This window comes from Heterocephalus glaber, unplaced genomic scaffold (assembly GCF_053883595.1).
Source record: "Heterocephalus glaber isolate CG9 unplaced genomic scaffold, H.glaber_assembly_v1.0 deba00001547, whole genome shotgun sequence".
NCBI classification, from domain to species: domain Eukaryota; kingdom Metazoa; phylum Chordata; class Mammalia; order Rodentia; family Bathyergidae; genus Heterocephalus; species Heterocephalus glaber.
Genome location: NW_028258340.1, coordinates 15476777 through 15492755, shown reverse-complemented (window position 1 = coordinate 15492755; position 15979 = coordinate 15476777). Strand labels below are relative to the sequence as shown.

The following is a 15979-nucleotide window of genomic DNA, read 5'->3' as shown; positions in this document are numbered from 1 at the left end:
CAAATTTTCTATATTTTACAAGGAAATCTAAGATGGTAGATATGCAAAATTTATTTTCCAAATAACATTTTTAACGTTAAATCTATAACTTAGGTTACAAATGTCTTCATTTACTTCTGTACATTCACACGACCAAAGACTGGCCTTTGCCAGGTTTACTAAAGCAATTTAGGTAATTGGGGAAGGATTTTTACACCAAAAGTAACACTCCTTATATCTGCTTCCCCACAGTATCGCCCTAAATCTATACTAGTAATTTTAATGTTCATGTTATTTTAATCAAACTCAATACAAAGTAGACAGATTTTGGGGTCAAAGGCATGGTGGTGCACTCCTGGAGTCCCAGCATTCTGGGAGGCTCAGGATAGCAAATTTGAGCCCAGTCTTGGGAACTTAGTGACAACATGTCTCAAATGAAATAGGGCTCTGATTGTAGTGCCATGTGAAGGCCCTGGGTTCAATAACCAATGCCAAAAAACGAACAAAGAAAAAAACTTCACAAAAAAAGTGAATACCTAATTGACCTTTTGGTTCCTGTGATGATTCATCAAAATCAGAAAAGGTCCTTAACTCTGAAATTTTAAGAATTCATGCATTTAACTCTTCTTAGGTTAATGATTTTATGCTTAACATGACAATTTTCTACACCAAAGACTGAAACAGTATATTAAAACAATTCAGAAGTCATAAGGTTTGTGATATATGTGTCAAAGAGTGCCACATGGTATGGAAATTAACACCCTGCTCTCCCTAACCAGCACATCATTTTTATGAGTTGATATTGGATCAAATTTCCCAAATTCACAAGAGATATTAATGTCTTGGATCTGTGAACAGAAATTCATAATTCTCAAGAATGTTCATAAACACCTACAATTGTGTTACTTCTGAATGATTTCATTGCTCATTCTCTTTACTCATTAGGAGGGATAGAAAAATCATTATTTAATAAAGATATAAGCTTAAAAAGAAATACAGCTTAGTCTGAATATAAAAACACTAAAAGTACTAGTACATCGATAAGATTTGGTACTACTCAAGTAGTTAATTTTCAGACTTCCTAATAAGGTTAACAGCAATATCACTACACAGAATCATTGGATAAAATTGTAAATATTTTCAAATTTATTTCTAGGCGCATCACTCACATGACTCCTATAAAATACACCATACACATAAACTGTTAGTACTTATTTTATTAGCAAGAATGACAGGTTGTTAGTAGCAAAAACATCTGCAAATACTTATCGCATGGCAATAGTTGAAATTAAGATGGGTGATTACAGGGTAACTGATGTTTCAGACATGTTCTGAACCTACTTTTCAGAAATGTCAACCATATATTTTGACTAACTTGGAGAATCTGTGTTTCCGGCTCTTGCATTATTTCTACTTCACTTCAGTGAGTTCTGAAAATTCAAACTTGTAACATTTCCTGTATCTATTTCTAAGCTGTAATTCTCTCTGGTGATTCATAATACATTTCTGTGTTCCAAATCTTCTGATTTTTCTTATGATTTGAAACTCTGAAAACTTACACATTTTAGAAGAAATGATAGGGGAAAATTCCCATAGGAAACCACTACTGAACATCCTTGTACCTTCAAACTTTTACAGTGTGCAAACTACTTTTCTACAGTTACTGACCCTGCAATCAAAGGCAATTTATCTAAGTATTTTTGTAATGTAGTCAAGTCAGTAATTATTTGCATATTCTTGAGTTTTATTCCTGCCCTACTTGCGTTTATTCTACCTCACAGCAAATTCATCACTTATTGTCATGGAAATAGTCTGTTATTCTACATTTGAAAACTTACATCTAAATAATAAAAGTATCTCATTTGGTAGAAAACAATTTCATTTAACTTTTTTATGTCAACTTACCTTATATAGATTTAAGAAATATACTAATATGTTATATCATACTAGATTTAGCAACTAGAGTTAACATTTAAAAGTTAGATATTTCTATTTCTGGGTATTTCATCCTATTTTCTCAGCATTTGTTATTATAATACTGTATGGCATTAAAAAATAACTTCACTTTTTGACCAACGGTAGAGGGTTGTAATTGTATGAAACAACACAGGCCATAAATTACCTTATTTATTTAGGCAAGCAGGGCCAATGAAAATCATTTATAACTATAGATTAATCAGTAATAACATTTTTAAAATGTCTGAGCATATGCTTAATATCATAGGTCTGGGTTGTCATGAAATTTTTATTGCCTATAAGAAATGCTAGTAGTTTTCCAGGATATAAACTTTTGCTTCCTAGAGAGAAGAGCACATTATGAACATGTTTTTAATAGGACTTCATTTTCTGATGGTGGCAATAATACAGATGTGCATTCCCACTTTTTCTGCCCTAGGCCAGATACCTTTGGATATTGCAGATGTTTCATCCTAGAAAAAATTTCAACTGACTTTAAAAGTATATTATACCTAATTAAAATGCAGATCTTTTGCTATTTAAAATATTTTTAAGAAAGTGGTGCATATTAGAGCAAATAAATGCTTTCTGAGGTAGGATGAAAAGATTTAAAAAGGAGGTTGTTTAAGAAGCCCCTATGGAGAGTAATATAGATTCTATACACAGGGCCTCTTGATAAGAACTTTCCAAACTAGGCAGCATTGAAAAATAAAATATTCTTAGGAGGCAAGAGTCAACCACAGGTCAATAAGAAATATAAATGGAAAATAATCATATCCATAATGATACTATACTATCCAAATTTTTCATTTTCTCCAAGTTATAATACTAAGGCATGTGATAGCAAAGCATACAATGAACAGGCCTGGTATAGAATAAAAATAAAAATTATAGTAATGTTTTTCTCAGTCAATAATAAATTTATTTTGGAACACATAACTGACTTAGTTTACTATTTGATAGAACAATCCCACTTCTGAATATATACACAAAGGAATTGAAGTCAGGATCTCAGAGATATATGCACTCCATGTTCATGGCAGTGCTGTTTACCATAGCTAAGATGTGGAAGAAGCCTTACTGTCCATTAACAGATAAATAAAGAAACTCTGGTATATACACAATGGATTATTATCCAACCTTACAGTTTGAGAAATTCATGCTGTTTGTAACAATATGAAGACATTATGCTAAGTGAAATAAGCCAGTCATAGGGCAAACACTGCTGATCTACTGATAAAATCATGGCTTTAATTTCATGCCATTCTATTCTTCTGTATATGAATCATCACTAAATTAAATTCCACTATGAGTTGGAGAACACTATAACAATATATTCCTGAGCATATCAGTATGTAGTAAATGTATAAAAGGAAAGAGATGGAGAAAATCAAGCATCGGAAACCAAAGATGGATAGGGAAAATCTTTGCAGAATGAGATCATAACACTGTGATATATGCATACTCATGTATAGCAGCACAATTTATAATAGCTAAATCTTACAAACAGCCAATATGCCTATCAAGAGATGAATGGAAGAAAATCTATTTATATACAATGTAGTACTACTCTGCCATACAGAATAAACTTGAATCATTTTCACGTAAATGGATGCACTTCCAGACCATAATTCTAAGTGAAATAACTCAGATGCACAAGTTTAAATATAACATTATTTCTCAGTGAGAAACTCAAAGAGAAAAATAATGAGCAAAACTGAAGATAGACATTGGAAAGTAGGATCTTCAAATGAGAACAGGAACAAGAGAGATGGAGAAGGAGGAGAGGGAAGAGAAAAGGGATTTAAAAAAAATAAAGGAAAAAATAGAAACAAAGCTTTTGTAAATGGAGAGGGGAAGAAGGGTTGAGGGAGGGGAAAGGAATGGGAAAAAAAGAATTAAACTATATTATGTACAGGTACAAATTCCCTATGATGAATGTGATCATTAGGTATGACAAATATGTACTAGTAAAAAATAATAATAATGAAGAAGTAAATGGCAAAGTAGTGACAAAATGTAAAGTTTTTCAAGTAATGAGGGGGAAATTGAAATTTCTTTGTTAGGAATTGGGTAAGCATGTAGAGGGAGACTCTGAAGATTCCTTGTTAATCCATAGCAATAGGAACTAGTCAGTGTACTAAGCATAACAACTCTTCTAGATACAAGCTTGTAACAGTATGAGCAGGTGATGTGACAACTTGTGCAACCACAGGTTTAAGTGAAATTTAAAAAACGCATGAAAACAATAGTTCATTTTATAAAATAGCTTTGATAGAAAAACAATCTCCAGCCAGGCATGGTGGTACATGCCTATATTCCTAGCACTTGGGAGGCTGAGGCAAGAGGATCACCATGAGTCCTAGGCCAGTGTGAACTACATAGTAAGAGACTATCACAAAAAAAACCCAACAACAAATAAGAAATAAAAAACTCTATGAAAATTGTACTAAGTTCCCAAGACTAATGTTCATTGAATAATTTAGTGTCATTTATGGAAATATTTAAAAGGAATCTTATGAAGTCTTAATTTAGTTATATTTTTCATAAACAATGGCAAAATTTTAGCTATGAAAACAGTTTTCACAGAAATATCTGGTTTTATCTTAACCAAAATTTTTTGTTACATCCCTCAGGATTCTCATAGATATCTTGAATTTACTGGTTTTGATGTAAACATTGCCTAATTTTACTAGAGAAAAAAATACTGAAAGAAATGGCAAGTAAAGGACCAGGAAACATTGATTTATTTTGTCTAAAGATGATGACTATACCCAAGTGGCAGTTTCATTAATTTTTGGTTCTTATAAACAAACAGAAAATAAAACATGATTTCTGTATGTCACTATACTTTGCCTTATATTTCTCTCTATAACTCGTGCTATCCCAGTAGCAATTTTAGTTGTTTTTCAACTTAATTTGTTTAAATATTCATCAATATTCTTAAAGATTTTGCCACTATATAATGAGTTAGTTTTATATCTAGGTGTCTAATACAAATTTTGTAAGAAATATCTAAAAGAACCATCTGAACAAAATTTTAAGTTACCTAAAATGTCAGAGTATATAATAGCTAGTCTATTATAAAACATATATTTTCATGAAATGAAAAAGCATTTCTTATATTTTATTAGCTGTAATAATGTATTTTGTCAGGAGGTTCATTTTAGAAATGTTCCTTACAAGAAATTTTCATTTGTGATTAAAAACCAGCCCATTCCCAAACTTATGACCTTGGTAATTAGCCATGTATAAATTCAAAAAAGAAAAGACATCTAGAGATTTTATGATTATTAATACATGTTAACTAATATACTTAATGCATTTTACATAATGTGTGAAAAATCAAATATTGTCAATCTACTTCATTTTAAAATAAATCTCTGCTGTCATACTACAATTACAGGAGAACTGATTTAGTAAAATTACTATCAGGAACAAGTTATCAGGTATAACTTGTTTTATTTCCACTTTTCAGGTAAATCCTTATATTCACATTGCTAATGATGACTATATTATTAAAATCTGTACAGTGATTACAGTGTCCTCCCATTAAAAATCATTTTACAAACACTATCATTCCATGTTTCCACTAAACACTTATCTACCATTCTACCTCATGCACTGGTATACCTGCACCTTCATTTTGTTTGTTCCAATTAAATATCTTCGTTCAATAATACTACAGAATTTAGACTGTTCCCCCTCACTTGTTCACTTGTTCATCTGCCTTATCAATAGACACACACCTCTCATATAAAGTTAACTGCATTCAATTTAATGAATGGTAATTTTAAAGATACAACAAAGGATAAATTCAATTTAAGATATACAGTTCCAGTAAGGAAGAACTCTGTATAGATGACGTCATTTCAACTGCCTTAACCTTTTACTTTCAAAATACAGATAGAGGTTGAGCAAGAAAAGGTTAAGGAACCAAACATCAATATCATAGGGACACATACTACTAGGAACAATTCCAATTCTAATAGTCCTAAACAATTTTATATGTCATTTTCTGTTTTGTTTTCAAGATCAAAGAACTACCCAATTGCACTGGTTTTTATCCATCAGTGACCAATAATTCCTTTCCAACTTTTATACCAGAATAGTGTGTCTCAAAGTATGGTCTAAAAGATGGCCTAAAGGCCATCAAGGTCAGCAGCACTTTGGAACCTATGAATAATGAAACCTCAAGGGAGATCTTACAACTAATAAACAAGTCTGAAGGCACACATAGTGATCTATGTTTGGAGAAGTCTAATTCACAGTCAAATATGAGGAAGCAATGTGGTAGAGAGATATGATTAATGTCTGTCCCCAATGTTTTGAATACCAATATCAGCTAGTCCTTGTATAAAAGCCAAAATTCAATATCTAATTGCTAGATTCTTAAACATAGAAATTATGTTGTAAAATAAAGTGAAAGCAGTCTAAAATTTGTACAAGTTTTATCCAAAAATTGAATTGAAAGTTGGCGTAATGAAACTTGGAACATATTTCCCCATAGGCTTAAAGCTATAAAATTGTTGCAAGGGCATAAAGAAATCTATTTATATTGTAAATTTAATTGTACTATAGTATTGATGGGATTAACTGGCATTCTGAAAAGTGATACTGAAGTTCAACAGGGAAATAGGAAGTATAGGAAAGGGAGGAAGGAGAAAAAGAGAGGAGAAAATAGTCACGTGGCTCTCTCACATTTGTTATAATGAAAACTACAGGTACAGTACCCAAAAATGTATAATGGAGTGCATTATAAACTCTTAGGTGTATTAACATTCTAACTTTTATCAAGTCTCCTTCTTCATAGAGGTTTGTTTTTCCTTCATATCACACCTATACCATGGGCTTGGAGTATATAGATTATGATTCCAAACTCTGAAATCGATAAAGGAAAAAGTACCTTCTGAGTTCAAACGGGAATTATGAGTAAAGCAATATAGTAAGGTGTATATATATATACACATAATTTATATATATAAATTATATATATATTTCAGCATATTAAGGAATATTGGGTCTCTAAGAACTAGAGGTAGAGGTGCATGCTCTAAGAAATACCTCCTTCTTGTCTGACACTCACTATGCTGCATGTCAACCATACACATCCCTGGGATTAATTTTGCCTGTTGTCTGCCGGTTTGTGATCTCTAAATATAAGACACTTCTTTTCTATGTGCCTCCAACAAAATTCCAATAATGGAAGTTATCCTACTTAATTTCTAGAAATAAAAAAAAGGAGTTAATTATCCCACCATTTTAGATGGATGATTAATAAAGATATTAACCATGTGGCAAGTTCATATAGCTACTTCTGATTTTTAGGTTATTTTCTGCTCTTGAAACCTACAAGTTCTTTAACCTCTGACTTTCATCAAGATAGATATTGTGAGAGTTAAATTTAATTGTCAAGTTGATTGGCTTGGGTGCTGCCTGTGAGATTAGCAAAGCATACTTTTAGGTGGGTCCGTGTAGGTCACGGAGGCCTGATCTTGGAGACTATATCTGGGCCATGGCCACTTCCCCTCTGGCACTGTTTTCCTGCTCTGTTTCCAGGCCACCTAGGTAGCACTGCCCTGACACTCCCTTTTGCCATGATGTTTCTGCCTTGGAACTACCTGAACATGCACTGAATCCTCTGAAATCATTTCCTCTAAATTGTGGGTGTCAGGCATTTTGGTAACAAAAATGAAAAGTTAATACATATGTACAATAGACACTGGGTGTTGTTTTCCGTTTTGAGGAGGGATACAATTTCCATAAACATAAGTCACTGAGTGCTAGTGAGTTGAAAGCTGTGATTCTTCACATTGTACAACCATGAGGAAAACTGGAAACTTCAGTCATTACCACAGAACAAAAAACCTAGGATGGTCCCTATGATGAGGTATCTCAGAATTGACTGCTCAACAGAAATGCTGGCAGATTATCAGGACCCAGTTGCCATCCCCCAGATAAAATAAATAAGAGACTTTATATGATGCGCCAGGCATTCATATTACCCCAAAAGTCTCCCCTGTAGTTATAATGCTTAGGGCAGACAACTATTGAAGGAGCATGACAGGTACTCCAGCTTCCAAATCTAGGCAAGCCCAAAAGCTAATTTCTGCTTGTCAGTTTTCTAAAGTGCCTGACCAATATTTTTTTCTTAACTTCGACTATGTGACATTAGGTACCCATTGATGTTCTCACCAGGCCAAACCTATTATCTATTCCTTGTTCATTGAAAATTAGTTTCTCTTTGATCTTTAGCAAACTTATACTATCAATTTAATCTTTGTTAGTATTTATTTTAGTCACAGCATTTTATGTCAAATGCATATATGTAAAATTGACATATTCAAGTCACTAAATGATATGTGGCTTATTTTCCTAATTTCTACACTTTTTTGGTGATGTTTCAGAATTATACAAGATGGAAATAGATTTTTCAACTTTATATAATACAAATTCTGAATTCATAGGTCATCTTAAGTGCCTCAACTCATGTTACAAGAAGGGACAGAGAAAACAAGATAGTTTGAGGGACAAAATAGATAAGAGCATTTTATATTAAAAATGTCTTCTTAGGTATACAAGGTATACCAGTTTTCCATTGCTATAATGACAGATAACAATCTGAAGTTGTTTACAAGTGGTCATCCCAGTCATCTTTCTTAGATCAAAATATATCCATTTAATATTCCACAGTGATGTATATACTATGCTTGTTTCTGGGCATGCTTGTAGTTGTGGATGTTTGACAGAATTAATTATGCCCATTCTTAAAATAGTGTGCCCATTTCAGGGGATTACCCAGGACAGGTTTCACTAGAAGACAGAATTCAAAGGGCAACTTCATGTCCTAAACTAGGTACACAGAATTACAGCAATTAAATCTTTAAGTCCATGTTCCATGACGGGCTTCACCTGTTGTAATGGAAATGAGAAGAAAGAACTCATGATACAAGTCCGAGATAGATTTATGATTGAATAAATGTGAGGAACTGAGATGTTTAAGAACCACTATATGGTTTACTCAAACACAAGAAACAACATTTAAACAAATTAAGTAAATCAGTTTGCATTGTTTGGAATAGCCAGCTATTCTAATATCATTTCTATTTCCTCATCCTTCTTGTAATTTTCCAAAAATGGCCATAAAAGGTAATTTTTTTTACAATCTCAGCACCCTTTCCACTTAAAGATGGTCACATGACATAGTTCTTACTATGAGAAATAACTAACAGTCTGCTGGAAAGATTGCAATCATAAAAAGGCCAAGAAAATCATGGAGATGCCAGCCCTGAAATCAATGAAACATCAAACCAAAGCTGAAAAGAGGTCTATCTCTAAATTTGTTATGTTAAATTTGTTAAGGCCATGATTTCCTTTGTTATTTGGTAGCAGAATGCATATATAATCAAGAGCTTCAATGTAATTTTAACAACTAGGCCTCAAAATAAATAATAAAGAAAATGTTCTTAATGATATTTGCCAATTTCTGTAGTACAAATAATCTTACCATGGCAATTTTAAGACACTGTACCACCATGAGGTCACTGAATGTCAATTTAGTAACAGAGTCACAAAATTGCGTCTCATGAGTCAATAGTAAGTAGCTCCAGCATACTATTTGATATCCCTTAATAACAAAGCACATTTTCACCAACTATTAAATTCATTAATATTACTTTCAAATTCATTGTGAGAGAACAGAATTTATACAGTGAGAAACTTAGAGCTCAGAATTACTGAATGTCATGATAAATTGGTTAAATTTATTACATTAGGAAGAGCTATCATACTTTATGCAAAACTTTCAGCAGAAACTTAGAAGTTGTACTCCATTTCAAGCCAAATGTGCACATTAATTCAGTATGATAATTTCTGAGTGTCTCCTCGGAGGAAAGAATAGAATATAATTTGCTACCATAGCAGATAAAATTTAATACATCTATTTGAAAACAATAATGGTATAGTAGTAAATAACTTATATGAAGACATTCAGCTCCCATAGATAGCAATGGTTCTACTTGTAGTCCAGGATGAAAATGAATGGTTCTCTAATTTTCTAGTTATTAGACCTAATAAGGTTGACTGTTACGCTCAATTATCTGAAACAAGGTAATACTTAAAATATAGTACAACAAATTTTAGTAGCTGATATCTGTGAAAAATATTTCCTATAACTTCCTTAGCAAAATCTGTGTGGAAAAGAATTCTTACACATTAAAACAAAGCAAAATCTAACATTCGATCTTTTAGTTGTTTTTATACACCAAAACTGGTCCTCTAGCAACATGCACAATGAACTAAGCCCCCTCCTATATGATATGAACATATAGTTTTCTTGTTACAAATAAGTACAGAACTTCATTACTAGAATAACTTTTTGCATATGGAATGGTCTAGTAATATTTACAAGTAAAAGGTTATTTTTTGAAAGAATGATTATACAAAATGTCTTCTGATTTCTTATTGATATTTTCTACTGGGAAAATTCCCAGTATATTTGCAACTTTGATATTTGCTTTACTCTTGAGAATATATAATTTTTACTTGCATATATGTTAAGAGTACAATGTAGAAGCACTTGCTCAAACTGTAAAAAGTTCAATTACATTGTATTTGTGTTTCATATTTTTATTTTATTTGTACATGTTTGCACTACCTGAAGTTTACATTCTTGAGGAATAGGTAAATGTATATAAAATGGGTTTTTTAAAAAAATCCCCTTTCCCTTCTTATCCATCTCCCTCCATGTCCAAATCCCTTTTCATTTTCATTCTTACTATTAGATCATGTTTATGACATATAATGTCTACATTCATTGTATTTGGTATCTGTTCATGGCACATCTTAAGTCTTACTTCCTCTTCCTCTACCCCTCTCCTCTCACATTCTGTATCCTGGGCCCCTTCCCATTTGCAAGAGATCTATCCCCTTGTTTTCTTCTATCCAATCCATCCTTTACTTTGCATTTTGTTTCTACTCTACCACACTCAAATGAAAGACATCATACTAATTAATAAATCTAGTGTGTTTTAATATTTATTACAAAGTCTATATATTGTTAATATTAGGCTTCTTGTAAACATGAGTGGGCAAAATAAAACTTACCAATTTTTGATACAACAATCTTGTATAGTTATAATTTGGAAGGAAATGTGCAATGTTAAAATAAAATTGCTTACCAGAAAGGTATTTGTTATAGTAGACTGAAATGAACTTTTCTATTCTCTTCATAAGACAAATAACTTTTAGCTGATTTTCTTGTGGTGTAATATCTGAACTTCTTTCCATGTTCAAGAGGTTCAAAAAAACTTTCATAATACAAATATTTAGATATACTTTCCTCAATTACTTATGTATTGTTTTGTGCCAGTAAAACATCTAAAGGTATGCTAGGAGATGCCAAATACAGACCCCAAAAATGTCATAGAAGGAATCTGGCTTAAATTTACATCTGATTTTGAAAGATTATCAGCATGGGGTTACTTATATTACACTGGGATATTTCTAATTACAGAAAAACATTACCAAATTGGAGATCAAGTACCCATATTTTCTGTACCCAAACAAGAAAAAACTGTTGTAAATATCCTGTACTTCAATTCTTTTGAACACTGAGATTCTATCTTTAAGATATCTGAAGTTTATACATAAAAGTTCTGTTTTGAGATATTTGTTTTATAGCAATCGATTTTAATCCAAGGAATGGGACTTCTCAAGGGTGGTACTGACATTATGATTCGTGAGGCTCTATATGTAAATCATAATCACTGAGAAGCCTGCTTGCTTAAGAAAATGAGTTAAAAAATATGCAGTTGTAATGGGAGAAATAGTGAGATTCCCAGATTGTGACTTTTCATCAAATGATGAACCAGAATCACTGTATAAAATCAAGCTAATGAAGTTTACACTTGTATTATCAATGTCTATTATAATCACCTGTGTTTCCTCAATTTTTGAAAAACAGTTCTACTTATTAAAATATAAAAAGGAATCTCCAATACAACTAAAGTCATAAACCTCTCATTTTTTTTTTTTTTTTTGCTTTTTGAAGCATTTTAATAACACACTCTAAAATTTCTCTTGCCCTTTTTTAGGACTAGAAACAGTGTAAAATATGGGAGTGAAAGAGAAAAGAAGGAGAGTTTCTATGGAAGTTGTAGCCAATGTAACAACATTTTCTTTGGTTTGCTCTTTCTGGCAGCACTACAGCCAAAACACATTATACTTTTTGCTGGTAACAGCATCTGGCTACACACACCATTTATAATTCATAGTCACCTCTTAAGCTTCATAATTAACAAAACAAAAATAGAAAAAAATCCCAAACTGGTTTCATCGAGGTACAGAATTTAAATATTCAATGTAAATATTAGTTTATATTTTAAATTCATAAGGAAATGGACCTATGAAAAAGATAAAAGATCGATTTTGAAAAAATTGATAACCCATTGAACTGTTATTTATCCTATATAATTTAGATTTCAAGTAAAAGCTTAATTTCATCGATAAAAAAAAACAATTCAATCACTGCATTCTTAAATGTCTCAATAGTAGTATCAAATATGAAATCCTAAGTAATATAAGTGCAGGTTGAATTTTCTTCAGGATGGAGTCAATCTAGCTGTGTCCAAAACACACAAACTTATATGAATCTAGCTTTGAGACTATATTTCTGAGGCCTTTTCTTTTTCACTCTTTGGATTGGCAAGTTTAAGTTTGAGAACAGTGATAAATAGAATAAGCATGTAAAATTAATCGCTAAATTCACACATTTTTCAAACCAATTCTATGTAACAGGTGTATAGTAAATATCGTTTGCATATTTCAGATGATTTTAATCTGAAGGTTGTCCAATATAAACAGGAATTGTAAACCAGTGTATAAAAATATCCAATTTTTTGACGCTATTTTAGAGTATCTACTTAAAGTCAATTTTATTATGCTTAGGGTATTTTGTTTTAAAAAGTTTCCTGCTTCTTTTAATATCTAAAACATTTCAGCTTATGAAAGAGGCAAGAAGAAGGTAAGTGTGATCTTAAAACAATTTCTCCCAGACATTGTCAGAGGCACTATTATTTTGTGACTTCCAGGCATCATCCACCAATTTGTACTACTTGTAACTACAAGACCACATTAAAGTTCCCAAAATCCTAGTCTACCATCTTTTGAAATCTTGTCTATACTTTACTCAACTTTTGTATTTTACTCCTTTCTGTTTTCTCTTGTGACCTTCTCTTTCACCTCACTTCAAAAAAACATGTACAGTGACTTTATATCTCTGCCCTCTTCAATACCCTGAAATGTACATAAAAAATGTAGAACTCTATTATTTTGCTGTACGCAAATTGATGCTTTTCCAAGGGAGGGTGAGAGGCAGTAGATTCAGACAGCTGAAACTTTATCCTTAGGGAAAGCTAAACAGCTGCTTCCATTTATAGCCTTAAAGACCCGTCCTGAGTTGCAAGCGTTTCCACACGTAGGCCTGACTACCAAACATCAGATTTAATACAAATAAAATTTACAGGCGCGCAGGCAGTAGGCGGGGAGGTAGAGAAGTAGGAAGTGGCAGCAAAAGCCTTAGACTTTTCGGTCCTACTGCTATAACGACTTTCAACTCCTGTAGCTGTGCTCTGGTCACGCAAGATTTCATATGTACCGCTGAGACATTTTCCTTCAGCGCTGCTAGAAGGAAGGTGAAACTTCTCACATTTCTTAACTCCAAGCGGTGGACCACACCCTGACAAGGTGTCTTCTCATACTTCATCTCTCCTTCCCTAAAGGCTATCACAATATTTCTTTTGAATCAATTTGGTCATTCTTGCATGTTTAATTTTTACAAGTTAATATCTAATAAAATCGATATCCGGTGCCTTTTTAAATTAAAACAACATCATCATCATCATCCACTTGGCCCAAAAGGCAAACTTCAGTTTCTGCTTTCCCCGAGAGCAGCACCCTCCTCCCCCGGACGCGCCCCGAGTGATTCCCCGCCCTCCCCTCGCTTGGGGGCGCAATGCCGTTCCCACGCAGCTGCTCTGCTTCTGGGCGCCACACAACTTTCCTCAACCCTGTGCCAACTTCCAGGGCACAGCCTCTGCCGACACTCAGCAGGGTACATTTTATAACCCCACAGTAAAAAGCGAGACAACGGGGTCCTACCAGCGCGACTCTTGATGACGTCGGTGAATCCGTCTCCAGCCGCATCTTCCCCGGTCTCCTCCGGACCCCACTGTTGAGCCATGGCCTCACGTTAGGTGCCCCAGCTCCCCCACGTCCCAAACTTTGGCATGCAGGTGGGTTCGCCCGATCGACTTGATGCTCTCCAAAGCAGGTAACTAGCTGGGGAGCTTGTGTCTCTGAGGGCGGATTTCCCTCCTCCCCGGGTCCTCACCCACGGAGGTAGAGATGCGGAGCGGCGGGAAGGGCGGGGTGAGGTGGAAAGCAGAAACACTGACACCTGGGGGTGGGTTGATTGAAGGAGGGCGCCGTCAAAATGCCCAGCCCATCATTAGAGACTGGGGAACAGGTGCTGCTCCCAGCTCCTTGCTCTAAAATAGAGCGGGCGAGCCCTGTCAGGTGAAAGCTGAAGAGGGAACTGATGGTCAATAAATCCACAAGCAAGTTGGAGACTCGTTTTCCACGCTGCGCAGAATCGATGCAAAAACAGGAGCAATTAGGGAGCCGCTTGCCAAAAGCAGCACATGAGGTCATGAATGATTTAGCTTTGCCACTTCTAAGATGACTACCCTGGGGAGAAGGGTTACTCACGGAAGCTGTCTGGGTCACTTACATGTTGTGTACCCCATTTTTGTACGTGAGGGCACTGACCCGTTCTAGATAATATCAGCTGAGGACATTTAATTATTTTTTAGGAAATTTTGCCAAAGCTACTCTTCTGTGTGTACATTCACTCTGCCTCCTCCACCCCTTCCTCCCACCACTGAGTCTAGAATTAGATTGGACTATAAACAGCTCAGATGACTATTTTCTAAAAATTTCAGAAGTGACTTTCATTTGGTTAGTATCCTAATACCCCCATATAAGGTATCCTGCAATTCTTCCTGCAGCAACCCAGTAACACTAATTCTTACTCATCATCTACTGAAAAAAAATTAACTTTACAAGAGAAACTTGGCAATCGACCTAGCAATAGCTGGGGATTTTCTCACCTTCCTTTTTAATTTAAGTTGATTCTTGTCCTTTCTAAAACCCTGGTTCTCAAATACGGTTAGACATTGGCGTTATCTGGGGACGTTCACAAACTCAGTGTCTGATTTCCACCCCCAGAGAGGAAGATTGATCATTACTGGGCTCTCATCTGAATGTTGTCACAAGCTCCCAGGTGTTTCCAATTTTCAACTATTTTTTTTTTCAAACTTGATGTTTTTCACATTGTGGTAAAAGGGCCCTATGCCTTCATCAAGACAATATTACCAGTAACTCTCTTCCACTTTCCCTACAATGCTTTAGAATAAAAGCATATGTTTTGGAATGGCGATGGAGCTCAGTGGAATAGCACTGCCTAGCATGTACAAGGCCTTAGGCTTCATCTGCAGCGCCTCCAAAAAATTGCAAAGCAAATTTGGCAATTCTGTTTTCCCTTGCCAAATTGGCAGTGGATATTTTATTTTGACAAAACATATTTTGACATAGTTAAGTCGAATTGTAGGTTTTTTTTAGTTTCAGCCCTCTGTGACTTTCACATTGGATTCTCAACAAGGATAACTCACAACTGGCTTCATCCTGAGAAGCTATGCATATTGAAAAATCTGTTGTTTATAGTCAGACCTTTTAGCTTTCCCAAGTCCCCAACTTTAAGATATATCAGTACTAACAGTTTCAAAAAGTAGTAAATATTTAGTTACAGCACAGTTTCTGTTTAAAAGAATAAAAGCATGAGTTTTCTGAAATTCAGAAAAATCACAAGCATTGTGACATACTCCTTTCTATATTATCAATCTATTCTAACCCCAGATGGCTTCAAAGAGAAAATTGCTTTTTCAGCTACATAAGAAGTAAAAATTTATATAAATCCAAAGATGTT

At 34.1% G+C, this 15979-nt stretch overlaps 1 protein-coding gene and 1 long non-coding RNA gene across 8 annotated transcripts in view; one reads left to right on the top strand and one right to left on the bottom strand.

The window, feature by feature from the left end:
- Positions 1 to 14280, bottom strand: part of Dmd (dystrophin) — a 2486572-nt gene extending 2472292 nt beyond the window's left edge. For all 7 annotated transcript variants that reach the window (XM_004850043.4, XM_087189971.1, XM_087189973.1 and 4 more), the window contains exon 1: positions 14095 to 14280. In XM_004850043.4, coding sequence (XP_004850100.2) covers positions 14095 to 14176 — 82 coding nt within the window. In that variant the 5' untranslated portion in view covers positions 14177 to 14280. The remainder of the gene's footprint in view (positions 1 to 14094) is intronic.
- Positions 14078 to 15979, top strand: part of LOC110350292 (uncharacterized) — a 37738-nt gene continuing 35836 nt past the window's right edge. Inside the window, exon 1 of the long non-coding RNA XR_002396760.2 lies at positions 14078 to 14266. This is a non-coding gene — a long non-coding RNA (uncharacterized LOC110350292). The remainder of the gene's footprint in view (positions 14267 to 15979) is intronic.